This window comes from Falco punctatus, assembly GCF_963210335.1.
Source record: "Falco punctatus genome assembly, chromosome: 14".
Classification (NCBI taxonomy): domain Eukaryota; kingdom Metazoa; phylum Chordata; class Aves; order Falconiformes; family Falconidae; genus Falco; species Falco punctatus.
In genome coordinates this window covers 21,590,704-21,615,892 of record NC_137594.1, presented here as the reverse complement: position 1 = coordinate 21,615,892, position 25,189 = coordinate 21,590,704, and the positions used below count along the sequence as shown (strand labels likewise).

Below are 25,189 nucleotides of genomic sequence, written 5' to 3'. Positions count from 1 at the left end.
AGCTCTGCAGCACCAGCTCTGGGGACGTGGCTGAAGTGGGACCCCCCAGTCCCCCTGGCCTGTGGGTGTCTGTGTGTGCACTGCTCGGGACACAGACACTGCTCGGGACATGGACTCCCTAGGGAGGAACTGGGGTGGCCAGTCCCCCCAAAAAAGACATCATGGCGCATGGTAACTTTGGTGCAGGAGGGTTTTTATTGGGGGTGCCCAACCCCCAGGAGGGGGGATGAGAGGATTTGGGGGAACAGGACAGGGGGCAGGGCAGGGCAGCAAGCCCAGCCCAGCCACAACCCTGGGGGCTGCGGCCCCTGGCCCGCCTGGGTGCCGCTGCCCCCCTCAGAGCACCTTGCCGGGGTTCATGAGGTTGTGGGGGTCCAGCGCAGCCTTGATGCGGCGCAGGGTGTCCAGCCCCTCCGGGCCCAGCTCCTCCCGCAGCAGCGCCCGCTTGCCCAGCCCCACGCCGTGCTCCCCGGTGCAGGTGCCCCCCGCCGCCAGCGCCCGCCTGCGGGACGGGGCCGTCAGAGCACAGGGACACCCCCCGGTGCCCACGGCCCCCCGCGGCGCCCCCGGCCCACCTGCCCAGGCGCTGGGCGAAGGCGTGGACGCGCTGCGCCTCGGCCGGGTCCCGGGCGTCGAAGACGAGGAGGCAGTGGAAGTTGCCGTCGCCCACGTGTCCCACCATGGGGCCTGCGGGGCCGCGGGTCAGGCGGGGAGCGGCGCGGAGCGTGGCAGCCCCCAGCCCACCCCCCGCCCCGCTGACCGGTGAGGCCAGAGTCCCGCAGGTCCCGCTGGGTCTCCACCACCACGTCGGGCAGGCGCGAGATGGGCACGCAGACGTCCGTGGAGTAGCCCTGGGCCGGGCAGGGCAGAGCCGTGGCACATGTGGCTCCGCGGGGCGCTGCCGCCATCGCCCCCGTGCCCGGCCCTCACCTGGCAGCCGGGCCGCAGCGCCAGGGCGGCGTACCAGGCGCTGTGCCGCATGGCCCACAGCCGCCCACGCTCCTCCGGCTCCTCCGACCAGGCCGGCACGGAGCCGCCGTTCAGCCGCACCATCTCCTCTGCCGGGGCCGGGACCCTGCCACGGGGCACGACGGGACCCCCCGCACCCCTGGCCCTCGCCCCAGCACCCCCAGAGCCCGCCCGCCCCGCAACCCTGGCACCGGCACCGGGCACCCGCCCGTACCCCTGGGACAGCCCCCGTTCCCTCTCCCTGGGCGCTCATCCGTCCCCCCCGGGACAGCCCCGGGTCCCCGGCCCCCCAGCAGACCCCCAGCCCACGCACCCACCCCTCACCCTGGTGACTTCCCAGGTACCACCCTGGGCACCCACCCCTGGTGTGTGTCCCTGTCCCCACACCCGGGTGCCCGGCCCTCCCTCAGGGCACACTGGTCCCCCATCCCCGGCCAGACGCACCCGCCCACACCCACAGGACCCGTGGACCCCGGCCCCCCAGACCCACGCTCTGGGCACCCGTCCCTTGCCCTGGGGACACCAAGGACCAACAACCCCCGCTGCTGGGCACCCGCGCCTTGCCCCAGGCACCCTGGTCACCCTGCCCCAGGCCCTGCACACCCGTCACTGACGCCAGAGGCGTGGCGTGGCCCCCCAGCACTGTCCTGCTCCCCGCGACGCCGCTGGGCCCCCTGACCCTGGGCACCCATCCCTCCTCTGTGGGTGCCCACCACGGCCCCCACACCCAAGCACCCATCCCCAGCACTCGGCCCCCACACCGCCCCAAGCCCCCAGCCCCAGCCCGGTGCCATCCCTACCCGCCTGCCGCTGCTGCTCCGCCAGGCCCTGCCGGGAGCCATGGAGCTCCAGGAGGAGCGTGGGTGCCACCGGCAGCCCCGTCCCGCTGTAGCGGCCGCAGGCATCTGCCATCACCTCGTCCAGGAATTCTGGGCGGGAGGCGGCGGCGCTGAGCCCGGCCACCAGCACCCGGAGCCCCGGCCCCGCGCCAGCCCCGGCACCCACCGATGCGCGCCACGGGCACGGCGGCCTGCAGCACCTGCACCGTGCAGGCCACAGCCGCCCGCACGCTGGGGAAGGTGGCGACGGTGGCGGCGACGGCCTCGGGCAGGGGGTGCAGGCGCAGCGTGGCCTGCGTCAGGAAGCCCAGGGTGCCCTCGGAGCCCACGAAGAGGGACGTCAGGTCGTAGCCGGCCGCGCGCTTCCTGCACGAGCCTGGTGAGCAGGCGCCGGTGCGGACCCCCCCGGCCCGGCTGGCCCCAGCGCCCACCTGGCCTGGCGCCCGGCGCCTGCGGTGTGCAGCAGGCGCCCGTCCGGCAGCACCACGCGCAGGTTGAGCACGTTGGGCCGCATGGTGCCGTAGCGCACCGCGTTCGTGCCCGAGGCGCCTGTGGCCGCCATGCCGCACAGCGAGGCATCCGCCCCTGGGTCTGCGGGGGGACGGGGGCAGGGACGTGTGATGGGGCCCCGTGAGCCCCCGTGCTGCCCCCGCTCAGCACCCGTGACCCCAGCCCCACCACACCCCCCGTCCATTGCGGAGACCACGGCACCTCAGCGGGGACCCACAGCACCCCTGGGACCACGGCACACCTGTGGGCAGCTGCAGCACCTCTGGGACAACAGCATCCCCAGTGCCACGGGAATCCCAGCACACCATGGACCACGGCAACCCCAGCTCCGCGGGCACCCTTTGACCCCCCTGGCACCACGGCACAACCCCTCCAGTACCACTGCGACCCCAGCACCCCACGGGGACCTCCGCACCCCTGGCACCCCAGCCCCATGGGCTCCCCAGCAACCCCGGGGACCCCGGCACACCCATGGGCACCCTCAGGGGCCCTGGGACCACGACACCCCCACGCCCCTGGGGACGCCCCGCACTCTTGCGGACGCAGCGCCCCCAGCCCCACGGGCACCCCAGTCCCTCCAGCACCCCCAGCGCCACCAGCCCTCCCGCTGTCCCCAGCACCCCCAGGCCTGCCCCCCGGCCCCGCGCCCCCGGCCGCGCCCCGCTGCCCACGGTACCGACGGGGAACCAGAGCCCGGTGCCGCGCAGGCGGCTGTTGAGGGCCTTGCGGGTGACGCCGGGCTCCACCGCCACCGAGAAGTCCTCGAGGCTCAGCTCCGCCACGGCGTCCATGCGGCTCAGGTCGAAGCAGACGCCGCCCTGGCGGGGGGCACCGCAGGGGCTGGGCACGGCCGGGCACGCCGAGCCGGGGGGCGGGGGGCCGGGGGCACGTACCTGCACGGCGTTGACGCCGCCCTCCAGGCCGGTGCCGGTGCCGAAGGGCACCATGGGCACGCGGCAGCGGTAGCAGAGCGCCGCCAGCTCCTGCACCTGCCCCACCGCCCGGGGCCACACCACCGCGTCCGGGGGCGCGCAGCTGGGGGGCACGGCGGGGCACGGGTCTGCCGGGGGCGGCACCGGGAGGGACCCTGCCCCGAGAGACCCTGCCCCGGGGGAGACGCTGCCCCGAGAGACCCTGCCCCGGGAGGGACCCTGCCCCGGGGGAGACCCTGCCCCGGGGGAGACCCTGCCCCGGGAGGGACCCTGCCCCGGGGGAGACCCTGCCCCGGGGGAGACCCGGCCCCGAGAGACCCTGCCCCGGGGGAGACCCGGCACCGGGAGGGACCCTGCCCTGGGGGAGACCCTGCCCCGGGGGAGACCCTGCCCCGGGAGGGACCCTGCCCCGGGGGAGACCCTGCCCCGGGGGAGACCCGGCCCCGAGAGACCCTGCCCCGGGGGAGACCCGGCACCGGGAGGGACCCTGCCCTGGGGGACACCCTGCCCCGGGGGAGACCCGGCACGGGGAGGGACCCTGCCCCGGGGGAGACCCGGCACCGGGAGGGACCCTGCCCCGAGGGAGACCCGGCACCGGGGGACACCCTGCCCCGGGGGAGACCCGGCACGGGGAGGGACCCTGCCCCGGGGGAGACCCGGCACCGGGAGGGACCCTGCCCCGAGGGAGACCCTGCCCCGGGGGAGACCCTGCCCCGAGGGAGACCCTGCCCCGGGGGAGACCCGGCCCCGAGAGACCCTGCCCCGGAGGAGACCCTGCCCCGGGGGAGACGCTGCCCCGAGAGACCCTGCCCCGGGGGAGACCCTGCCCCGGGAGGGACCCTGCCCCGGGGGAGACGCTGCCCCTGCCCCGGGACCCTGCCCTGCCCGGCCTGGCCCTGTGCAGCCCCCTCCCCTGCTCAGACCCGGCCTCTCCCCATGCTGGTTCCCTCCTCTGCCCAGACCCTTCCCCTGCCCGGACCCCTCCCCTCCCCCACCCCTCCTCTGCCCGGACCCCTCCCCGCCCCAGCCCCCCCAGCCCAGCCCCGGCACCCACGCGTGCATGGACTCGTCGTGGCCGTGCTGCTCGCGCACCGCCAGGGCCGTGGAGACGTTGGGGGCCCCGACCACCGCCCGCAGGGCCGCCACGAAGTCGGGGGGCAGCGGGCGCTGGGGGGGAGCGAGGGCCCCGTCAGGGCGGCGGCGGGGGCGGGGGGTCCGACCGGGAGGACCCTCACCCACAGGCGGGGCCGCGGCGGGTACCCCACACCCCGGACCCCCGCTCCCCCCGGCACCCCCGCGCCCCCCGGCCCCACCTTGGAGCAGCAGCCCCGGCGCCACAGCGCCGCCCCCAGCCCCAGCCCCCGCCGCAGGGCCATGCTGGGCACGGGCACGGACGGCACCGGGCGGGACCTGCCCCCCCGCCGCCGCCCGCCCCCTCCCGCCGCCGCCGCCGCCGCCTTAAGGTGGCTCCGGCCGCGGCCCCGGGGCTGCGCCCAGCGCCCCCCCCGCCGGGCCCTGTGCCCCCAGCCCCGGCCCCCCCGTCCCCCCCGGCCCGCGCCGGGAAGGGGTCACCCGCGCCCCCCCGGCCCCGTGTCCCCGTGGGAGCCACGTGCTCCCAGCCCGGCCCCGTGTCCCCGCGTCCGGGTGTCCCCGCGCCCGCCCGGGGGCCCCACACCCGGCCGGGGTCGCTGCCCCCATGGGGCCACATGGCCCCGCGCCCCCAGCCCTCCCGGCCAGCTGTCCCCACGCACAGCCAGGAGTCCCCACGGCCCCTGGCCATCTGTCCCCATGCCCGGCCAGGGGTCCCTGCCCAGACAGGTGTCCCCCATGTCCACCTGTCTCCATGCCCAGCCACGTGTCCCCCCCCCCATATGCATCTGTCCCCGTGTCCAGACTGGTGTCCCCTCCCTGCCAGGTGTCCCCACATCCATCTGTCCCCATACCCAGCCAGGTCCCTGGCCATCCAGATGTCTCCGTGGCCATCTGTCCCCATGCACAGCCAGGTTTCCTCAAGAGCTAGGTGTCCCCCTGTCCCCATCACTGCTCAGGTGTCCCTGCCCAGCCAGGTGGCCCCATATCCAGCTGTACCCATAAGTGGCCAGCTGTCCCCATGCCTGCCTGCCCATCTGTGCCCACTCCTGGCCTGGTATCAGCACCCAGACAGGTGTCCCCAGATCCAGCTGTCCCCATGCCCAGACAGGGGTCTCCACCCAGCCAGGTGTCCCCATACGCGTCTGTCCCCGTGCCCAGACAGGTGTCTCCCAGGCCACCTTTCCCTGTGCCCAGCCAGGTGTCCCCTTGTCCCTCTGTTCCCATGCCCAGCCACGTGTCCCCGTAGGCACTGATCCCCGTGCCCGGTCTGGTGTCCCTGACCAGCTAGGTGTCCCCATATACGTCTACACCCATGCCTGCCCAGCCAGCTGTCCCCATGCCCACCTGTCCCCATGCCCAGCCAGATGTCCACACCCAGCCAGGCGTCCCCATGCCCAGACAAGTGTCGCCAAGCCTCCCGCATGCCCCTGCCCACAGCCACCTGTCCCCCGGCTGCCCCGCACACCTCCCGCCCACCCCGCTGTGGCACAAGGACGCAGCACGGTGGGTGGCAGCGTTTATTGCCAGCCTCAGTTGGCCTGCAGGATGGAGTCGATCCAGCTGCGCAGCTTGGTGACGCGGGCGTAGACGCCGGGCACGTTGGGGTCGCAGGTGCTGCTGCCCCAGGAGACGATGCCCACCAGGTTCCAGACACCGTCCTTCTGGCACACCAGCGGGCCCCCGGAGTCGCCCTGCGGGCAGCGGGTGAGCGCAGGGGCTGGGGAGGGGGGCGCGGGGGGCACGGGGGGCACAGGGCGGCTGGGAGCACCTACCATGCAGGAGGAGGCACCGTCAGCACCGGCGCACACCATCACGTCGGCGATGCGGAACCCCCAGAACTGCTTGCACTGCGCGTTGGTGAGCAGGGGCAGGGCCACCTGCTGCAGCACCGCCGGCGTCTGCGAGGCTGCGGGCGAGCGGGGCGGCATCAGTGCCAGCACCGCGGCCGCGACTGGGACCAGGACAGGGAGGGGTGTAGGGAGAGGGATGTGCGCAGGCATGAGGATGAGGACGAGGACGAGGACGAAGATGAGGACGAGGACGAGGATGAGGATGAGGATGGGGATGGGGATGGGGAGGGAGAGGAGGGCAGGAGCGGTTGTGGGTTGGAACTTAGGGATGGGGATGGGGACAGAGATGGGGATGGGGGGAAGGATGGGTACAAGGACGGGGCTGGGGATGAGGAAGGGGACAGGGGTGAGGATGGGGCTGGGCCTGAGGCTGAGCATGGGGATGAGGCTGAGCATGGGGATGAGGACAGCAATGGGGCTGGGGAAGGGTACGGGGATGAGGAAGGGGCCAGGGAGGAAGGCAAGGATGGGGCTGAGGCTGCGCGGGGGCAGGAAAGCGCAGTACCGTTGGGGTCAGTGAGCCCCCAGCCGGTGGTGACACAGGTCATGCCCCCCGGGAAGTCATCAGTGGCCTGGGGCAGGCAGACGGGGGACACGCGGGCTGACATCCGCGCCGGAGTGGCCAGTTTGATCAGGGTGATGTCGTCACGGATGGTCAGCATGTTGAACTTGGGGTTCTTGAAGACCTGGAGCAGGCAGCACCGCTCCCAGCGCCTGCCTGCACCCTTGGCCAGGGCGCTGGGCGCCGGGGGCTCCCTGGGGACCAACAGGGACCCCGGGGGCCCGCGGGGAACCCAGAGGATGGCCCTGTGGGCCCTGGGCTGAGGGGGTCTCTGGGCTGCAGACCCAGCCCCTGGGGCACAGGGCAGCAGGGACATGGTGGGGACTCACAGGGACCGCAGGGAGCAGAGCCCAGGTCCTGGGCTGGTGGGGACACAGGGAGCAGACCCCAGCCCCTGGGGCACTGGGCCGTGGGGACGCCCCAGGGACACCAACAGGGACTCAGGGGCACCATGAGATGGGGCAGACCCCAACTCCCTGGCCAAGGCGTGCCCAGGGAGCAGGGGACAAGCCCCAGCACTGGTGGGTGCCAGGGAGCAGGGCCAAGCACTGGTCTCAGGAAGACGGGGCCACCAACGCGCCTGTGGCCCACCCGGGGCTGCTGCTGGCCGGGACCTCGGGGCTGCTCAGGGCCCCTCAGGGCAGCCCCCAGCCCGCGGGCACTGGGGAGCAGGGACAGCCCAGGTCACATCACCTGCGGGGATGGATGAAGGGGACCCTGGGGGCCTGACCCCCATCCCTGGGGGGTCCTGCGAGTGCGGTCCCAACTCCAGGCATGAGGGGGAGCAGGGACACCCCGGGGGACCCCAGCCCAGGAACGTGGGGCACCACAGACACCCCTGGGACCCTGACCCCCAGGACAAGGGGACCCGGACCCCCGGGGCTTCTCATGGTGGCCGTGGGACCCCGCAGGCACGCGGCCCCCATGCCGGTGGTACCTTCTCGATGGTCAGCTTCTGCTCGTCAGGGGTGGTCACGTCCTGGTCATATGCGCCCACCACCACGGTGTCGGTGGTCCTGGGCACGGGCAGGCGCTGAGCACCGGGCACAGCACAGGGACAGGGGGTTCCCTGGGGACCCGGTGCACCCACCCAGCCCCGGGGCGGCCGGCAGCAGAGCCAGCACCTACCTGACGCCGCAGTGGGCAGCGGTGACCACCCAGTTCTCGCTGATCAGAGACCCGCCGCAGAAGTGGAAGCCGTTGTAGCGCTGGCGGGCAGAGCTGCGTCAGCACCCGGCACCGCCGGCACCGCCGCCGGGGTGCTCTGTGCCCGGCCCCCACCCCAGCACCCACCCTGGCCCCCCTTGGGCGCCCAGACACTCACCTGGAGGGACACCTGCCACGGCCAGGACCCCGGCACCGCCGGCTCCCCGTTGACGATGCGGTTGTAGCCGCGGATGACGGGAGTGATGGCGGGCACGCCACAGCCTGCGGGGCACAGGCAGCCGTGGGACGGGGGCTCCAGCCTCCCCGCCCCCGCGCCCCCCCAGTGCCACCGCCCCCCCAAGCCCCTCGCCCGCCCTGCCGAGCCCCGCAGCCCCACGCACTCTCCACGGAAAGGGTGGCACGGGCAGAGCCCGCCAGCGCCAGGCAGCTCAGCAGCCACAGCAAAGCCATCGTCACTCGTCACTCGTGGGGACAGACCCTGCCTGGGGCTCAGCGCCTCTTATACGCGCTGCTGGGCACGGCGCCGCTGCCGGCCTTCACACCACGGCCTCGGGAGGTAGCGTGGCACCGGGCAAGTGCCAGGACGGGGCCTGGGAGCGTGGCACCTGGAGCCAGTGGCCTTGGCTGGGGCTGTGGGACAGCACTGGTGGCAGCTGAGTGCTGGCTTCGACATGCTCCTTGGGCTGGTGCTTGGCCAGCTGTCACCAAGCCATGGGGTGGCCAGGGTTGGAAGGGACCTTGGAGTTCACCTGGTCCAACCCCAGCAGGGCTACCCAGGGGCTGTTGCCAGGTGGCTTCTGAGTAGCTCCATGGATGGAGACTCCACAGCTGCCCTGATCCACCTGTGACAGTGCTTGGTCACCCCACAGTGAAAATATGTCTCCTGATGGTCAGAAGAAACCTCCTGCATGTCAGATTGTCACCCTGTCTCTGGCCCTGGCACTGGGCACCAGAGGAAAGAGCCGAGCTCCGTCCCATTGCACCTTCCCTCTTGCCGTCAGAGATGGTCATGTCCCTTCCACACCTCACTGGACTCTGCCCAGTATGTCCCTGTCTTTCTTGTACTGGGGAGCTCAGCAGCAGACCCAGACTCCAGGGGCACCCTCCCTTGACCTGCTGGCTGTGCTCTGCCTGCCGCGGCCATGGCTGCCGCTCACCGTGGCTGGCACGAGGCAGCCCGGTGCCACCAGCACCAGGGTTTGGGCTACAGAGCTCTACCAAGCGCTGCCCAGCTGCGGCATGGGGTCACAGTTCCCCCTGGGGCCAGGCCAGGAGTTGAGCGATGGCCGTGGTGCCGGGCTGGCGCTGTGCCAGCAGTCACACGTCCATGGAGCTACTCAGAAGCCACCTGGCAACAGCCCCTGGGTAGCCCTGCTGGGGTTGGACCAGGTGAACTCCAAGGTCCCTTCCAACCCTGGCCACCCCATGGCTTGGTGACAGCTGGCCAAGCACCAGCCCAAGGAGCATGTCGAAGCCAGCACTCAGCTGCCACCAGTGCTGTCCCACAGCCCCAGCCAAGGCCACTGGCTCCAGGTGCCACGCTCCCAGGCCCCGTCCTGGCACTTGCCCGGTGCCACGCTACCTCCCGAGGCCGTGGTGTGAAGGCCGGCAGCGGCGCCGTGCCCAGCAGCGCGTATAAGAGGCGCTGAGCCCCAGGCAGGGTCTGTCCCCACGAGTGACGAGTGACGATGGCTTTGCTGTGGCTGCTGAGCTGCCTGGCGCTGGCGGGCTCTGCCCGTGCCACCCTTTCCGTGGAGAGTGCGTGGGGCTGCGGGGCTCGGCAGGGCGGGCGAGGGGCTTGGGGGGGCGGTGGCACTGGGGGGGCGCGGGGGCGGGGAGGCTGGAGCCCCCGTCCCACGGCTGCCTGTGCCCCGCAGGCTGTGGCGTGCCCGCCATCACTCCCGTCATCCGCGGCTACAACCGCATCGTCAACGGGGAGCCGGCGGTGCCGGGGTCCTGGCCGTGGCAGGTGTCCCTCCAGGTGAGTGTCTGGGCGCCCAAGGGGGGCCAGGGTGGGTGCTGGGGTGGGGGCCGGGCACAGAGCACCCCGGCGGCGGTGCCGGCGGTGCCGGGTGCTGACGCAGCTCTGCCCGCCAGCGCTACAACGGCTTCCACTTCTGCGGCGGGTCTCTGATCAGCGAGAACTGGGTGGTCACCGCTGCCCACTGCGGCGTCAGGTAGGTGCTGGCTCTGCTGCCGGCCGCCCCGGGGCTGGGTGGGTGCACCGGGTCCCCAGGGAACCCCCTGTCCCTGTGCTGTGCCCGGTGCTCAGCGCCTGCCCGTGCCCAGGACCACCGACACCGTGGTGGTGGGCGCATATGACCAGGACGTGACCACCCCTGACGAGCAGAAGCTGACCATCGAGAAGGTACCACCGGCATGGGGGCCGCGTGCCTGCGGGGTCCCACGGCCACCATGAGAAGCCCCGGGGGTCCGGGTCCCCTTGTCCTGGGGGTCAGGGTCCCAGGGGTGTCTGTGGTGCCCCACGTTCCTGGGCTGGGGTCCCCCGGGGTGTCCCTGCTCCCCCTCATGCCTGGAGTTGGGACCGCACTCGCAGGACCCCCCAGGGATGGGGGTCAGGCCCCCAGGGTCCCCTTCATCCATCCCCGCAGGTGATGTGACCTGGGCTGTCCCTGCTCCCCAGTGCCCGCGGGCTGGGGGCTGCCCTGAGGGGCCCTGAGCAGCCCCGAGGTCCCGGCCAGCAGCAGCCCCGGGTGGGCCACAGGCGCGTTGGTGGCCCCGTCTTCCTGAGACCAGTGCTTGGCCCTGCTCCCTGGCACCCACCAGTGCTGGGGCTTGTCCCCTGCTCCCTGGGCACGCCTTGGCCAGGGAGTTGGGGTCTGCCCCATCTCATGGTGCCCCTGAGTCCCTGTTGGTGTCCCTGGGGCGTCCCCACGGCCCAGTGCCCCAGGGGCTGGGGTCTGCTCCCTGTGTCCCCACCAGCCCAGGACCTGGGCTCTGCTCCCTGCGGTCCCTGTGAGTCCCCACCATGTCCCTGCTGCCCTGTGCCCCAGGGGCTGGGTCTGCAGCCCAGAGACCCCCTCAGCCCAGGGCCCACAGGGCCATCCTCTGGGTTCCCCGCGGGCCCCCGGGGTCCCTGTTGGTCCCCAGGGAGCCCCCGGCGCCCAGCGCCCTGGCCAAGGGTGCAGGCAGGCGCTGGGAGCGGTGCTGCCTGCTCCAGGTCTTCAAGAACCCCAAGTTCAACATGCTGACCATCCGTGACGACATCACCCTGATCAAACTGGCCACTCCGGCGCGGATGTCAGCCCGCGTGTCCCCCGTCTGCCTGCCCCAGGCCACTGATGACTTCCCGGGGGGCATGACCTGTGTCACCACCGGCTGGGGGCTCACTGACCCCAACGGTACTGCGCTTTCCTGCCCCCGCGCAGCCTCAGCCCCATCCTTGCCTTCCTCCCTGGCCCCTTCCTCATCCCCGTACCCTTCCCCAGCCCCATTGCTGTCCTCATCCCCATGCTCAGCCTCATCCCCATGCTCAGCCTCAGGCCCAGCCCCATCCTCACCCCTGTCCCCTTCCTCATCCCCAGCCCCGTCCTTGTACCCATCCTTCCCCCCATCCCCATCTCTGTCCCCATCCCCATCCCTAAGTTCCAACCCACAACCGCTCCTGCCCTCCTCTCCCTCCCCATCCCCATCCCCATCCTCATCCTCATCCTCGTCCTCGTCCTCATCTTCGTCCTCGTCCTCGTCCTCATCCTCATGCCTGCGCACATCCCTCTCCCTACACCCCTCCCTGTCCTGGTCCCAGTCGCGGCCGCGGTGCTGGCACTGATGCCGCCCCGCTCGCCCGCAGCCTCGCAGACGCCGGCGGTGCTGCAGCAGGTGGCCCTGCCCCTGCTCACCAACGCGCAGTGCAAGCAGTTCTGGGGGTTCCGCATCGCCGACGTGATGGTGTGCGCCGGTGCTGACGGTGCCTCCTCCTGCATGGTAGGTGCTCCCAGCCCCCCTGTGCCCCCCGTGCCCCCCGCGCCCCCCTCCCCAGCCCCTGCGCTCACCCGCTGCCCGCAGGGCGACTCCGGGGGCCCGCTGGTGTGCCAGAAGGACGGTGTCTGGAACCTGGTGGGCATCGTCTCCTGGGGCAGCAGCACCTGCGACCCCAACGTGCCCGGCGTCTACGCCCGCGTCACCAAGCTGCGCAGCTGGATCGACTCCATCCTGCAGGCCAACTGAGGCTGGCAATAAACGCTGCCACCCACCGTGCTGCGTCCTTGTGCCACAGCGGGGTGGGCGGGAGGTGTGCGGGGCAGCCGGGGGACAGGTGGCTGTGGGCAGGGGCATGCGGGAGGCTTGGCGACACTTGTCTGGGCATGGGGACGCCTGGCTGGGTGTGGACATCTGGCTGGGCATGGGGACAGGTGGGCATGGGGACAGCTGGCTGGGCAGGCATGGGTGTAGACGTATATGGGGACACCTAGCTGGTCAGGGACACCAGACCGGGCACGGGGATCAGTGCCTACGGGGACACGTGGCTGGGCATGGGAACAGAGGGACAAGGGGACACCTGGCTGGGCACAGGGAAAGGTGGCCTGGGAGACACCTGTCTGGGCACGGGGACAGACGCGTATGGGGACACCTGGCTGGGTGGAGACCCCTGTCTGGGCATGGGGACAGCTGGATCTGGGGACACCTGTCTGGGTGCTGATACCAGGCCAGGAGTGGGCACAGATGGGCAGGCAGGCATGGGGACAGCTGGCCACTTATGGGTACAGCTGGATATGGGGCCACCTGGCTGGGCAGGGACACCTGAGCAGTGATGGGGACAGGGGGACACCTAGCTCTTGAGGAAACCTGGCTGTGCATGGGGACAGATGGCCACGGAGACATCTGGATGGCCAGGGACCTGGCTGGGTATGGGGACAGATGGATGTGGGGACACCTGGCAGGGAGGGGACACCAGTCTGGACACGGGGACAGATGCATATGGGGGGGGGGACACGTGGCTGGGCATGGAGACAGGTGGACATGGGGGACACCTGTCTGGGCAGGGACCCCTGGCCGGGCATGGGGACAGATGGCCAGGGGCCGTGGGGACTCCTGGCTGTGCGTGGGGACAGCTGGCCGGGAGGGCTGGGGGCGCGGGGCCATGTGGCCCCATGGGGGCAGCGACCCCGGCCGGGTGTGGGGCCCCCGGGCGGGCGCGGGGACACCCGGACGCGGGGACACGGGGCCGGGCTGGGAGCACGTGGCTCCCACGGGGACACGGGGCCGGGGGGGCGCGGGTGACCCCTTCCCGGCGCGGGCCGGGGGGGCCGGGGGGGCCGGGGCTGGGGGCACAGGGCCCGGCGGGGGGGGCGCTGGGCGCAGCCCCGGGGCCGCGGCCGGAGCCACCTTAAGGCGGCGGCGGCGGCGGCGGGAGGGGGCGGGCGGCGGCGGGGGGGCAGGTCCCGCCCGGTGCCGTCCGTGCCCGTGCCCAGCATGGCCCTGCGGCGGGGGCTGGGGCTGGGGGCGGCGCTGTGGCGCCGGGGCTGCTGCTCCAAGGTGGGGCCGGGGGGCGCGGGGGTGCCGGGGGGAGCGGGGGTCCGGGGTGTGGGGTACCCGCCGCGGCCCCGCCTGTGGGTGAGGGTCCTCCCGGTCGGACCCCCCGCCCCCGCCGCCGCCCTGACGGGGCCCTCGCTCCCCCCCAGCGCCCGCTGCCCCCCGACTTCGTGGCGGCCCTGCGGGCGGTGGTCGGGGCCCCCAACGTCTCCACGGCCCTGGCGGTGCGCGAGCAGCACGGCCACGACGAGTCCATGCACGCGTGGGTGCCGGGGCTGGGCTGGGGGGGCTGGGGCGGGGAGGGGTCCGGGCAGAGGAGGGGTGGGGGAGGGGAGGGGTCCGGGCAGGGGAAGGGTCTGGGCAGAGGAGGGAACCAGCATGGGGAGAGGCCGGGTCTGAGCAGGGGAGGGGGCTGCACAGGGCCAGGCCGGGCAGGGCAGGGTCCCGGGGCAGGGGCAGCGTCTCCCCCGGGGCAGGGTCCCTCCCGGTGCCGGGTCTCCCCCGGGGCAGGGTCTCCTCCGGGGCAGGGTCTCTCGGGGCCGGGTCTCCCCCGGGGCAGGGTCTCCCTCGGGGCAGGGTCCCTCCCGGTGCCGGGTCTCCCCCGGGGCAGGGTCCCTCCCCGTGCCGGGTCTCCCCCGGGGCAGGGTCTCCCCCAGGGCAGGGTCCCTCCCGGTGCCGGGTCTCCCCCGGGGCAGGGTCTCTCGGGGCCGGGTCTCCCCCGGGGCAGGGTCTCCCCCGGGGCAGGGTCCCTCCCCGTGCCGGGTCTCCCCCGGGGCAGGGTCTCCCCCGGGGCAGGGTCCCTCCCGGTGCCGGGTCTCCCCCGGGGCAGGGTCTCTCGGGGCCGGGTCTCCCCCGGGGCAGGGTCTCCCCCGGGGCAGGGTCCCTCCCGGTGCCGGGTCTCCCCCGGGGCAGGGTCTCCCCCGGGGCAGGGTCCCTCCCGGGGCAGGGTCTCTCGGGGCAGCGTCTCCCCCGGGGCAGGGTCTCTCGGGGCAGGGTCTCCCCCGGGGCAGGGTCTCTCGGGGCAGGGTCCCTCCCGGTGCCGCCCCCGGCAGACCCGTGCCCCGCCGTGCCCCCCAGCTGCGCGCCCCCGGACGCGGTGGTGTGGCCCCGGGCGGTGGGGCAGGTGCAGGAGCTGGCGGCGCTCTGCTACCGCTGCCGCGTGCCCATGGTGCCCTTCGGCACCGGCACCGGCCTGGAGGGCGGCGTCAACGCCGTGCAGGTACGTGCCCCCGGCCCCCCGCCCCCCGGCTCGGCGTGCCCGGCCGTGCCCAGCCCCTGCGGTGCCCCCCGCCAGGGCGGCGTCTGCTTCGACCTGAGCCGCATGGACGCCGTGGCGGAGCTGAGCCTCGAGGACTTCTCGGTGGCGGTGGAGCCCGGCGTCACCCGCAAGGCCCTCAACAGCCGCCTGCGCGGCACCGGGCTCTGGTTCCCCGTCGGTACCGTGGGCAGCGGGGCGCGGCCGGGGGCGCGGGGCCGGGGGGCAGGCCTGGGGGTGCTGGGGACAGCGGGAGGGCTGGTGGCGCTGGGGGTGCTGGAGGGACTGGGGTGCCCGTGGGGCTGGGGGCGCTGCGTCCGCAAGAGTGCGGGGCGTCCCCAGGGGCGTGGGGGTGTCGTGGTCCCAGGGCCCCTGAGGGTGCCCATGGGTGTGCCGGGGTCCCCGGGGTTGCTGGGGAGCCCATGGGGCTGGGGTGCCAGGGGTGCGGAGGTCCCCGTGGGGTGCTGGGGTCGCAGTGGTACTGGAGGGGTTGTGCCGTGGTGCCAGGGGGGTCAAAGGGTGCCCGCGGAGCTGGGGTTGCCGTGGTCCATGGTGTGCTGGGATTCCCGTGGCACTGGGGATGCTGTTGTCCCAGAGGTGCTGCAGCTGCCCACAGGTGTGCCGTGGTCCCGGGGGTGCTGTGGGTCCCCGCTGAGGTGCCGTGGTCTCCGCAATGGACGGGGGGTGTGGTGGGGCTGGGGTCACGGGTGCTGAGCGGGGGCAGCACGGGGGCTCACGGGGCCCCATCACACGTCCCTGCCCCCGTCCCCCCGCAGACCCAGGGGCGGATGCCTCGCTGTGCGGCATGGCGGCCACAGGCGCCTCGGGCACGAACGCGGTGCGCTACGGCACCATGCGGCCCAACGTGCTCAACCTGCGCGTGGTGCTGCCGGACGGGCGCCTGCTGCACACCGCAGGCGCCGGGCGCCAGGCCAGGTGGGCGCTGGGGCCAGCCGGGCCGGGGGGGTCCGCACCGGCGCCTGCTCACCAGGCTCGTGCAGGAAGCGCGCGGCCGGCTACGACCTGACGTCCCTCTTCGTGGGCTCCGAGGGCACCCTGGGCTTCCTGACGCAGGCCACGCTGCGCCTGCACCCCCTGCCCGAGGCCGTCGCCGCCACCGTCGCCACCTTCCCCAGCGTGCGGGCGGCTGTGGCCTGCACGGTGCAGGTGCTGCAGGCCGCCGTGCCCGTGGCGCGCATCGGTGGGTGCCGGGGCTGGCGCGGGGCCGGGGCTCCGGGTGCTGGTGGCCGGGCTCAGCGCCGCCGCCTCCCGCCCAGAATTCCTGGACGAGGTGATGGCAGATGCCTGCGGCCGCTACAGCGGGACGGGGCTGCCGGTGGCACCCACGCTCCTCCTGGAGCTCCATGGCTCCCGGCAGGGCCTGGCGGAGCAGCAGCGGCAGGCGGGTAGGGATGGCACCGGGCTGGGGCTGGGGGCTTGGGGCGGTGTGGGGGCCGAGTGCTGGGGATGGGTGCTTGGGTGTGGGGGCCGTGGTGGGCACCCACAGAGGAGGGATGGGTGCCCAGGGTCAGGGGGCCCAGCGGCGTCGCGGGGAGCAGGACAGTGCTGGGGGGCCACGCCACGCCTCTGGCATCAGTGATGGGTGTGCAGGGCCTGGGGCAGGGTGACCAGGGTGCCTGGGGCAAGGCGCGGGTGCCCAGCAGCGGGGGTTGTTGGTCCTTGGTGTCCCCAGGGCAAGGGACGGGTGCCCAGAGCGTGGGTCTGGGGGGCCGGGGTCCACGGGTCCTGTGGGTGTGGGCGGGTGCGTCTGGCCGGGGATGGGGGACCAGTGTGCCCTGAGGGAGGGCCGGGCACCCGGGTGTGGGGACAGGGACACACACCAGGGGTGGGTGCCCAGGGTGGTACCTGGGAAGTCACCAGGGTGAGGGGTGGGTGCGTGGGCTGGGGGTCTGCTGGGGGGCCGGGGACCCGGGGCTGTCCCGGGGGGGACGGATGAGCGCCCAGGGAGAGGGAACGGGGGCTGTCCCAGGGGTACGGGCGGGTGCCCGGTGCCGGTGCCAGGGTTGCGGGGCGGGCGGGCTCTGGGGGTGCTGGGGCGAGGGCCAGGGGTGCGGGGGGTCCCGTCGTGCCCCGTGGCAGGGTCCCGGCCCCGGCAGAGGAGATGGTGCGGCTGAACGGCGGCTCCGTGCCGGCCTGGTCGGAGGAGCCGGAGGAGCGTGGGCGGCTGTGGGCCATGCGGCACAGCGCCTGGTACGCCGCCCTGGCGCTGCGGCCCGGCTGCCAGGTGAGGGCCGGGCACGGGGGCGATGGCGGCAGCGCCCCGCGGAGCCACATGTGCCACGGCTCTGCCCTGCCCGGCCCAGGGCTACTCCACGGACGTCTGCGTGCCCATCTCGCGCCTGCCCGACGTGGTGGTGGAGACCCAGCGGGACCTGCGGGACTCCGGCCTCACCGGTCAGCGGGGCGGGGGGTGGGCTGGGGGCTGCCACGCTCCGCGCCGCTCCCCGCCTGACCCGCGGCCCCGCAGGCCCCATGGTGGGACACGTGGGCGACGGCAACTTCCACTGCCTCCTCGTCTTCGACGCCCGGGACCCGGCCGAGGCGCAGCGCGTCCACGCCTTCGCCCAGCGCCTGGGCAGGTGGGCCGGGGGCGCCGCGGGGGGCCGTGGGCAGCGGGGGGTGTCCCTGTGCTCTGACGGCCCCGTCCCGCAGGCGGGCGCTGGCGGCGGGGGGCACCTGCACCGGGGAGCACGGCGTGGGGCTGGGCAAGCGGGCGCTGCTGCGGGAGGAGCTGGGCCCGGAGGGGCTGGACACCCTGCGCCGCATCAAGGCTGCGCTGGACCCCCACAACCTCATGAACCCCGGCAAGGTGCTCTGAGGGGGGCAGCGGCACCCAGGCGGGCCAGGGGCCGCAGCCCCCAGGGTTGTGGCTGGGCTGGGCTTGCTGCCCTGCCCTGCCCCCTGTCCTGTTCCCCCAAATCCTCTCATCCCCCCTCCTGGGGGTTGGGCACCCCCAATAAAAACCCTCCTGCACCAAAGTTACCATGCGCCATGATGTCTTTTTGGGTGGGTGGGGAGGGAACAGGGACAGGCTCCCTCAGCCCCTCCTCAGGGTTTCCCTCCCCGTGGCAGGTACACACAGATACCCAGTAGATGGGGGGGCCCGCAGTGTGTTCTAGGCAAGTCTTTATGCTGCTGGGCAAGGGGCAAGGGGCTGCAACTCTGGGAACCAGTGGAAGCTTCCCCTGTGTTTAAAAGGCACCAATTTTGGTTTGCATTTCAGTTACAGCTGGTACGGTAGCAAAACCCAAGACGTGAGAACATACAGGTTAGATCCCTCCTGGCCCAGCCCCCTTGTCACACCTTAGCCCCCACCCTGGGGACACTTATGCACAGCCCCCAGGGCACGGGGTGAAGGTACAACCCATCCCTGCCCCACCGTCCCACCAGGAGGGGTGGCTTCCACACCATTACACCCTGCTGGCTGCCAGAAACTGGGCTGGAGTCCCCCCCGCCGCAGGGCAGCCGCAGCATCGCCCCAAATTGCCAGGCCCATCGCAGTCTCGATTCACCGGGGACACGGCCCTGTGGCCTCCAGGCCACCAGGAACAGCAGATGTTTTTTTTTTTACGGAGAGAGGACAGCGGGGAGGGAGCAGGCACAAACCTGCCGCCCAGCTTCGCTTTGTTACAGGTACGGCTCCAAAACCAAGTCTGGCCTCTGGCCAGAGGGAGGAAGAGGAAGGGGGACAATGGCGGCAGCCCCTAACCCCTCTACCAGCAGAGCCCCAGGCCCCCAGTGCGCGTAGGAGTCTCTATGTACATGTCTGCTTGCACCGAGACGAGAGGGCTCTCGTGGAGGGTGATGGGTGTCTGGGTACAGGGTGGGGGCTGTGGGGAGATGACGGCAGCCCAGGGCCGTCACATGGCTGCCAGCTGGCCCAGCACCATCCTGAACTGCTGTGTGCTGTTGGCAAGGTCCTTGACACGCTCCACCATGTCCTGAGAGGCCGCAGGAGAAGGGTAGTGGAGGGCGGCCGCCTTGGTGGTCACCACGATCTCCTTGAGCATCTCGCAGAGGAGGTTGCTGTAGTGCATCGCCTTGTGCTGGACGTCCTGGGCCTTGGCCTGGCGGGACAGCGTGTCTCCAATGAAGACAAGCTTGTGGGCGCTGAGGATGACGAACTTGCTGTGGGCCACAAAGATCTTGGGGGGCTGGTTGGTGCTGATGGCGGTGAAGAAGGCGTCGACAGCATTGGTGAGCGTGGTGAGGTTGGCCTCACACTGCTCCAGGTAGAAGAGGAGGAGCTGGCGGTCGGCAGGACACAAGGCCCCACCGCCCCGTGCCGGGCCAAAGTGCTGGGGGGGGCTCCAGTTGGACAGGTCGTTGTCGATGGGACGTGTCACCTCCTGCTCTAGCCGCTCAAACTGCTTCAGCTGTGGGAGGGACAGGGCGTGAGGCAGGACGGCCACCAAGACAACGCCTGCTCCCCTCCCTGGAGCCACCAGCACTGGTGGCCATGGCCACCAGCCCTGGATGACAGCTGTGCCCCAGGGAAAACAGCACTGGACAGTGCCAGCCCCGGGACAGCCGTGCCAGGCTCCCCACCGGTAGCAAGGTGCCAATGCCTCCCGTGCCAGTACTGTGCCACTGGAGAGGGGCGAGCCAGAACCCACTGTGGGGACAGCCACGCAGGAGGGGGCCGTGGTGCAGACCGGTGGCGGGACGGGGGGTACAAGGGCAGCCGGACCCAAGGCCCCCCCTGCCCCAAGAGCTGTGCCCAGCAGCACCTGCCCACCCTGCCCCTGTTACCTGCTGGTGCTCCAGCTGGTCCTTGCTCTGCCGGATGATGTTGCCTTTCTCCAGCAGCTCCTTCTGGGTCTTCTCAAACTCCTCCTTGCCCTGCAGGGAAGGAAGGGGCATGACACGGGGGTCAGCAACACCAGCCTTGCAGGGAGCAAGCCCCCGCCTGCCCTGGGACACCCCTGGTCCCCACAGTCCTCAAGTCAGAGGGTAAAAGTGAGATGCGGGTGACAGAAGCACCACGCCAGAGCTGCCCAATCCCCCTGTGCCGGGGAGCAGCCCCCCTTCCCCTGCCCACCTGGAGATGAACATAGTCGTAATCCTCCATCCAGCCACTCTCGCTGTTCTCGTAGGGCCCGTCAGGCGACTCCTGGGCCAGCAACTTGGGCGGGGAGGGCAGGGGCCGGGACTGGATGCTGCTGGCCTTGTCGGAGGGGTGAGGGGGCCCGTGGCCACCGCTCTCCGCTGCCGGCTTTGTCCGTTTGAAGAGGAGGGAGGCATTGCCATGCAGGAAGGAGGCCAACTGCTTGGTGTCATCGGGGACGCCGCGCGAGTGCATGACGAAGTGCTCCAAGTCATCCGTGCCTGGCTTGCCACTGGCCAGGGCGCTCGGGGCCCAGTGGCAAGCATCCAGCGCTTGGCCGTGCCGTGCCAGGGCCTGGTAGACCTCCTCCATCTTCTGCAGCTGCTTGCTGAGCTTGGTGTAGAGGGAGCGGTCAGAGGCCTGGGCAGCATTGCCCACCGCCCCCCGGGCAAACTCTAGTAGGTCCCGGAGGGCTGTCCGGACACCCTCGGCTGCCCCGCGGATGCTGGCAGCGTTGGCCTCCATGTGCTCGGGGCTGCGCCAGTTGGCGCTGATGAAGGACATGAGGTAGGAGACGGCGCCGCCGACACCATGCTGGAGCTTGGCCAGCGTCTCCATGGCGGCATCCAAGTCCAGGGAGAACTCCTTGCCGGCTCCCTTGGCCGGCTCCTTCACAGGCACCACGTCCAGCGAGGATGTGGAGATGTTGCTGCGGGTGCTGCCCGTGCTGGAGGCAGAGAGGCGCTTGGTGTCGGTGCCCTTGGCCTCACGGTCCACTTGCGGTGGGACATCATAGATGTACTCGCCCTCCACGTCCAGGGAGCACTTGCTGGGGGCGTGCAGGTCCCGGGGCACGTCGTAGACCTCCTGGGAGGGGAAGGCTGGCCCCCCCAGCTTCTTGAGGCTGGGGGGCACATCGTAGATCTCGTGGGAGAGCGGCGGTTCAGGGGCACCTTTCCCGGCTGCCGGCGGCACATCATAGACATCCTCCGGCAAGTAGGGCTCCTGCTGGGCCAGGATCAGCGGGTGGCGGGAGGGGTCGAAGCCTTTCTGCTTGGTGAAGGCAGGGGGCACGTCGTAGGTCTCCTCCCGCGCCGGGCCATCCGGCACGTCCTTGCTCACCGAGGGGGGGACATCGTACACCTGCAAGGGCAGCGGCAGACACTGTCAGCGCTGCTGGAAGAGCCAGCCTGGGTCACGCGTGGACGGGCTGCACTGTGCTGCAGTGCACATAAGCACCGGCACCAGGAAAGCAAGACAGCGCTGGGTGAGCACCAGGATGGAGCCGTGTACCCCAGGGAGGCTGGCACAGCCCTGCCGCTGCACTCCTGGCCTCCTGCATCCCGTCTGGGGCAGGAATCACAAATCCGCCACCAGCCCAGGTTGGGAGGAACCTTGAAAAATCACTGGTCCAACCTCATCCCCTAGATAAGGTCATCCAGCACCCTGTCCCCCGGCACCCTGAAAGCCTCCAGTGCCAGAGATGCCACCACATCCCTGGCTGTTCCAGTGAAAGATTGTTCTCACTGTAAAAACGTGTCTGTCTCATATGGTCTCAGCAGCACTTACAGTTTGGTGAAGGTTCTTCTCCACGCTGGGGGGCACGTCGTAGATCTCCTGCCCTGGGTCCTGTCCATTGGGACCCTTCACTGCCATGGGGGGGGTGTCATAGACCTGAATGGGGGGACACAGGATGGTGTGTCAGGGATGGTGTGGACACCCACGTTCTCCCAAGGTGCAGCCAGGAAGGGTGGAGGTGCCAGAAGCAGCCCCAAGGCCCATAATGTGCCCAGCTTTGGGTGTAATTTGCCCAGGTTTGAAAATCAGGCTGTGCCAGAGCATCTCCCGTGCTGGGAGATGGGAGCCAGAGACCCTTCCCCACACCCCCTGCCCAGCCTCACCTCCTGGCTGAACTGGCTCGGGACCCCCCCTCGGACAGGTGGCACATCATAGATCTCCTGGGAGCCCGCAGAGAGGAGGTGGCGAGGGAAATCGTACTCATCCTGCTCACCCTTGGGGGAGTCATAGACGTACACTTGTCCCACGCGGGTGGGCACCAGCACCTGGCAAGAGGGAAAGGGACGAGGTGGGCACCGCCAAGCATCCCCAGCCTGCCCCCCACCCCGCATCACCCTCCCCAAAACCCAGCGATGGGGCTGGAGAGATGATGGGTGCCAGATCCCGTACCAGACCGTCTGGCACCGGGCAAACCGGTGCCCACGGGAGGGCGCTCCCCGGCCGGGCGTGCACGATTCTCGCAGCAACGCCGGGGAACGGGAATGATATCACCGGTTATTTATAGCGGCGAGCCTCTGCGAGAGACAAAGCCCAGCCGGCAGGGCCGCGGCGTGCAGAAGGGAATGGCCGATTTGGGCACCGAGCTGCGGGCAGGGATCTGCCAACACCCTGCGGGTGTTGGCAGATCCCTGCCCGCAGCTCGGTGCCCACCTTGCCATATCACGGGGACACAAGAGCAGCAAATAACCAAACCCAGAGAGTCATGGCACCCTGCCCAGCCAGTGCCATGGACAAGAAGGGCTGAGAAACTGGCAGAAGTGCCAGACTGCTCCTCCCTTTTAGGATGCTCCCTGTGCCCTGGCCAGGATTTGGTAGTGCCCCCTTTCACCAGCTGCATCCCAGAAGCATGAGTCAGGGTAGTCTTCCCAGAACACACGATGCAGAAAGCACCTCGCTTCCCTTCCCTGGCATGACGTGCCAGGGAAGGGGCAGAGCCAGAAGGAGCCCAGTGTCCGGGATGTAGCCGTTAGGCTGCTGGCTCACCCTTGCCTCACCAGTAAATGCAACCGGCAAGTGCTGGCAGGCTCCCTGGCATGGCCGGGACACGCTGGCACTGGCTGCCTGCCCCTGCCCACGCTCCCAGGAGGAAGGAAACATCACAGCACTGTGCCAGGTACCACAGGTACCTCCATAGCTGCAGGATCTGGCCAAGGGGCACCTCCAAGCAGCTCTGGGGTTACCAGAACCCCGCGCCTGTCCCAGACACGACTGCCATGCCCTTGGTGACACCGGCAGAACCCACGTGAGGGACCAAGAAGACCCAAACGCCGAACACTGTACCAGCCCCAAGCCCAGTAGCCCATGCCAACCAGGGCACCTCAGCCACAGCAGGGACCTGTGCCGGCACAGCCGCTCCTGCCAGCGGTGCAGGGAAGGATGCCCACGCACCCCATGACAGGCACAAGGCTGCCCGCTCAAAGAGACAGTGCTGGGTGGTAAGCACGAGCCCTGCAGTCCTGGCACCCACTCACCACCATGGACTGCAGAGCACCCCTTAACCGTGCCGCCACCCCTCCAGTCCCCTTGTCCTACCTTCCCCTGGGGCTTGTGCCCTTCCCAGCTCCTCATGTCCAACGACGGGGGCACCTGGTAGATGTCCTGAGCCTGACCAGCTGAGGAAGGAACCTGGTAGACATCCTGGGGGGGGCTGGCAGAGCCCGCGGGGTACGCCTCTGCCACTTGGCCCAGGGAGGGGGGCACCTGGTAGATCTCCTGGCCCAAGCTGGGGAAGGCGTGGGGAGGCGTCTGCTTCGGGTAGGCGGGGGGCTGCTTAGCCGGGGCAGGCGGGAACTGTCCGGTGGGTGCCGAGCCCGGGTAAAGACCCTGCTGTCCCTTGCTGGGGACCGGCATCAGGTAGACGTTGTCCCCTTGGGGGGCATAAGCAGGGTGCATGGGGGTGTACTGGGAGGCGGGTGAGAGCGAGGTGAAGCCCCCTTGGTGGTGGTAAGGCAGGGCCGGCTGGGGCAGCGGTGCCTGCGGCGGTGCCTGCCCCTGCGCCGGGCCAGGTGCTTGCTGCTGCTGCTGCGGCTGCTGCTGCTGCTTCTTGTCGTACATCCCCACCAGGATCTTGAGGCGGTTCCCGGGGACGATGCCCTGCCGGCCGTGGAGCGAGCAGAGCCACCAGCCGTCCAGCCCCTGCGTGTTGCGCTCCAGCACCGTCATGATGTCGCCCTTGCGGAAGGAGAGCTCGTCCGGGGACTCGGCCACGTTGTCGTACAGCGCCTTGGCCAGCACGTTCTGCAGGAGAGCCCCGCGGCGGGGCGGTGAGCCGGACCCCGCCGGCCGCCGGGGGGTCATCCCGGCCGCCCCCGGAGCCCCGCGGGGCTGTGCGAGCGGGTCCCGCCGGCTGGATCGCCCCGCTCCAGCCGCTCCGCCTGCCCCGCCGGAGCTCAACCCATCCTTCCCGAGGTGGTGCTGGGAAGGGGCCGGGCCCTTCCGCCTCCCCGGTGCCGGGGGCCTCCTCCGCCTCTCCCGCCCCTTCCCGCCGCCGCCGGGGAGGAAGTGCCAGGGCGGTGAGTCAGCCCGAGCCCTGGCCACCGCCGCGGCCACCGCCACGCCAGCCGCTGCGGGACCGGCCCCCTCCGGCCCGCGGCGCGGCCGCTCCCCCGGCGGACACGGGCTGTGCCCCCACATCCCGCCCGGGCCGTGGCGCGGAGGCACCTGCCGGACACTCGGGCCCGGCCGCCGCTGCCCGGTGCCATGGCGGCAGGACAGGCCGCCGCCGGCCCCGGGCTCCCGCCGCTGCCCGAGGCGAGGGACGGACCCGCCGGCTCTGCCGCCCTTCGCCGGCCGGGTGGGGGGGGCTCCGGCTGCCCGGTGCTGCGGCTCCCGGGGCCGGCAGGGAGGCCGAGGCCTGCGGCCCCACCGGGGTCTGTCCACGGCTCCCGCAGCGCCACCGCCCGCGGGCAGGGGGGAGCCGGGACAAGGCCCCACCGGCCCCTCTACGGCGGGGCTGGGCCAAGGTCACCCGAGGGGGCCCGGCCGCCCCGGAGCCGGGGGGCGCTGCCACGGGGCGGGCTGCGGGCTGCGGCCTTCCTCCTCCCCCTCCGCGCCCCCTCCTGCACGCCGCGGGCCCCCCGCCGTTACCGCCGGCCCCACGTCCTGCCCGGGGGGCCCCCGCAGCAGCCCCTCTCCCCCAGGCCGCGCCCCGCTCACCAGGTAGTTCATCTTCCCGCGGGGCCGCTCCGGCCCTAGTGCCGCTCGGCCGGGGGCCGGGGCCGGGCCGGGGGCGGCGGGGCGGGCGGGCGGCGCGCTGGCGGCGGCGGCGCCGTAGGGATCATTATAGCGCGGTGCCCGCCCGGGCCCGGCCCCGCCCGCCCGCCGCCCGCGCCCGCCCCCGCCCCCGCCCCATTGGCCGCGCCCGCCTAGCTGGCCCCGCCCGCCCCACCGCCCGCGCCCGCCCCATTGGCCGCGCCCGCCCCGCTGGCCCCGCCCGCCCCGCCGCCTGCGCCTGCCCCATTGGCCGCGCCCGCCCGCCGGGGGTGGGGTCGGGGAGGGCGGGGCCGGGGCGGGGCCATCCCCGGGGCGCGGAGGGGAGCGGGCACGTAACAGGTGTGCAAAGGACATGCAACGGGTGTGTAAAGGGCGTGTAACGGGTGTGAAACGTGCGTGCAACAGGCGTGCAACTTGTGTGTAACGGGTGTGCAATGGGCAT

At 71.9% G+C, this 25,189-nt stretch overlaps 5 protein-coding genes across 11 annotated transcripts; 2 read left to right on the top strand and 3 right to left on the bottom strand.

Annotated features, from left to right (window-relative positions):
* Positions 1–176: 176 nt before the first annotated feature.
* LOC308073143 (putative D-lactate dehydrogenase, mitochondrial) lies at positions 177–4,767 on the bottom strand. The gene is made up of 11 exons (XM_080410988.1): positions 4,564–4,767; positions 4,305–4,417; positions 3,212–3,353; positions 2,995–3,136; positions 2,240–2,399; positions 1,975–2,174; positions 1,770–1,898; positions 931–1,058; positions 761–851; positions 576–687; positions 177–502 (listed from the first exon to the last, which is right to left on the bottom strand). The coding sequence occupies exons 1-11, from the start codon at positions 4,624–4,626 to the stop codon at positions 337–339; spliced, it is 1,446 nt and encodes a 481-aa protein (XP_080267114.1). The 5' UTR covers positions 4,627–4,767; the 3' UTR covers positions 177–336.
* Positions 4,768–5,845: 1,078 nt separating this feature from the next.
* On the bottom strand, positions 5,846–8,981 carry LOC308073176 (chymotrypsinogen 2-like). The gene is made up of 7 exons (XM_080411078.1): positions 8,302–8,981; positions 8,079–8,182; positions 7,883–7,962; positions 7,692–7,770; positions 6,698–6,878; positions 6,115–6,248; positions 5,846–6,033 (listed from the first exon to the last, which is right to left on the bottom strand). Exons 1-7 carry the CDS (start codon positions 8,369–8,371, stop codon positions 5,872–5,874), a joined length of 810 nt encoding a protein of 269 aa, XP_080267204.1. The 5' UTR covers positions 8,372–8,981; the 3' UTR covers positions 5,846–5,871.
* A 276-nt stretch (positions 8,982–9,257) lies between these two features.
* On the top strand, positions 9,258–12,135 carry LOC308073111 (chymotrypsinogen 2-like). The gene is made up of 7 exons (XM_080410902.1): positions 9,258–9,679; positions 9,799–9,902; positions 10,019–10,098; positions 10,211–10,289; positions 11,103–11,283; positions 11,733–11,866; positions 11,948–12,135. The coding sequence occupies exons 1-7, from the start codon at positions 9,610–9,612 to the stop codon at positions 12,107–12,109; spliced, it is 810 nt and encodes a 269-aa protein (XP_080267028.1). The 5' UTR covers positions 9,258–9,609; the 3' UTR covers positions 12,110–12,135.
* A 1,058-nt stretch (positions 12,136–13,193) lies between these two features.
* Positions 13,194–18,239, top strand: LOC308073108 (putative D-lactate dehydrogenase, mitochondrial). 6 transcript variants are annotated; one of them, XM_080410890.1, is made up of 12 exons: positions 13,316–13,417; positions 13,564–13,676; positions 14,492–14,633; positions 14,709–14,850; positions 15,177–15,285; positions 15,446–15,605; positions 15,671–15,870; positions 15,947–16,075; positions 16,787–16,914; positions 16,994–17,084; positions 17,158–17,269; positions 17,343–18,239. In XM_080410890.1, exons 1-12 carry the CDS (start codon positions 13,355–13,357, stop codon positions 17,781–17,783), a joined length of 1,830 nt encoding a protein of 609 aa, XP_080267016.1. In that variant the 5' UTR covers positions 13,316–13,354; the 3' UTR covers positions 17,784–18,239. The 6 variants fall into 6 exon arrangements, with proteins under 6 accessions (XP_080267021.1, XP_080267016.1, XP_080267020.1 ...); XM_080410895.1 differs by lacking the exon at positions 15,177–15,285 and having other exon boundaries at positions 13,194–13,417; positions 17,343–17,668; XM_080410894.1 differs by lacking the exon at positions 16,787–16,914 and having other exon boundaries at positions 17,343–17,668.
* BCAR1 (BCAR1 scaffold protein, Cas family member) lies at positions 17,881–24,869 on the bottom strand. Of its 2 annotated transcripts, XM_080410883.1 has the most exons (7): positions 24,691–24,869; positions 23,068–23,772; positions 21,639–21,800; positions 21,307–21,411; positions 19,732–20,880; positions 19,443–19,532; positions 17,881–19,066 (listed from the first exon to the last, which is right to left on the bottom strand). In XM_080410883.1, exons 1-7 carry the CDS (start codon positions 24,700–24,702, stop codon positions 18,551–18,553), a joined length of 2,739 nt encoding a protein of 912 aa, XP_080267009.1. In that variant the 5' UTR covers positions 24,703–24,869; the 3' UTR covers positions 17,881–18,550. The 2 variants fall into 2 exon arrangements, with proteins under 2 accessions (XP_080267009.1, XP_080267010.1); XM_080410884.1 differs by lacking the exon at positions 24,691–24,869 and having other exon boundaries at positions 23,068–24,664.
* Between the last annotated feature and the right edge of the window lie 320 nt (positions 24,870–25,189).

Coding starts and splice junctions, on each gene's coding strand:
- LOC308073143 (XM_080410988.1), bottom strand. CDS start 4,626: ATGGCCCTGCGGCGGGGGCTGGGGCTGGGGGCGGCGCTGTGGCGCCGG. Junction 1,899..1,974: donor CGTGCCCGTGGCGCGCATCG/GTGGGTGCCGGG, acceptor CCTCCCGCCCAG/AATTCCTGGACGAGGTGATG. Junction 503..575: donor TTCGCCCAGCGCCTGGGCAG/GTGGGCCGGGGG, acceptor CCCGTCCCGCAG/GCGGGCGCTGGCGGCGGGGG.
- LOC308073176 (XM_080411078.1), bottom strand. CDS start 8,371: ATGGCTTTGCTGTGGCTGCTGAGCTGCCTGGCGCTGGCGGGCTCTGCC. Junction 7,963..8,078: donor CGTGGCAGGTGTCCCTCCAG/GTGAGTGTCTGG, acceptor TCTGCCCGCCAG/CGCTACAACGGCTTCCACTT. Junction 6,249..6,697: donor GGGGCTCACTGACCCCAACG/GTACTGCGCTTT, acceptor GCTCGCCCGCAG/CCTCGCAGACGCCGGCGGTG.
- LOC308073111 (XM_080410902.1), top strand. CDS start 9,610: ATGGCTTTGCTGTGGCTGCTGAGCTGCCTGGCGCTGGCGGGCTCTGCC. Junction 10,290..11,102: donor AGAAGCTGACCATCGAGAAG/GTACCACCGGCA, acceptor TGCCTGCTCCAG/GTCTTCAAGAACCCCAAGTT. Junction 11,284..11,732: donor GGGGCTCACTGACCCCAACG/GTACTGCGCTTT, acceptor GCTCGCCCGCAG/CCTCGCAGACGCCGGCGGTG.
- LOC308073108 (XM_080410890.1), top strand. CDS start 13,355: ATGGCCCTGCGGCGGGGGCTGGGGCTGGGGGCGGCGCTGTGGCGCCGG. Junction 13,677..14,491: donor CACGACGAGTCCATGCACGC/GTGGGTGCCGGG, acceptor CGTGCCCCCCAG/CTGCGCGCCCCCGGACGCGG. Junction 15,286..15,445: donor GGTGCTGCAGCTGCCCACAG/GTGTGCCGTGGT, acceptor GTCCCCCCGCAG/ACCCAGGGGCGGATGCCTCG.
- BCAR1 (XM_080410884.1), bottom strand. CDS start 24,168: ATGTGGGGGCACAGCCCGTGTCCGCCGGGGGAGCGGCCGCGCCGCGGG. Junction 21,801..23,067: donor GGCACAAGCCCCAGGGGAAG/GTAGGACAAGGG, acceptor CCCTCTTGCCAG/GTGCTGGTGCCCACCCGCGT. Junction 19,533..19,731: donor ACGACTATGTTCATCTCCAG/GTGGGCAGGGGA, acceptor CCTTCCCTGCAG/GGCAAGGAGGAGTTTGAGAA.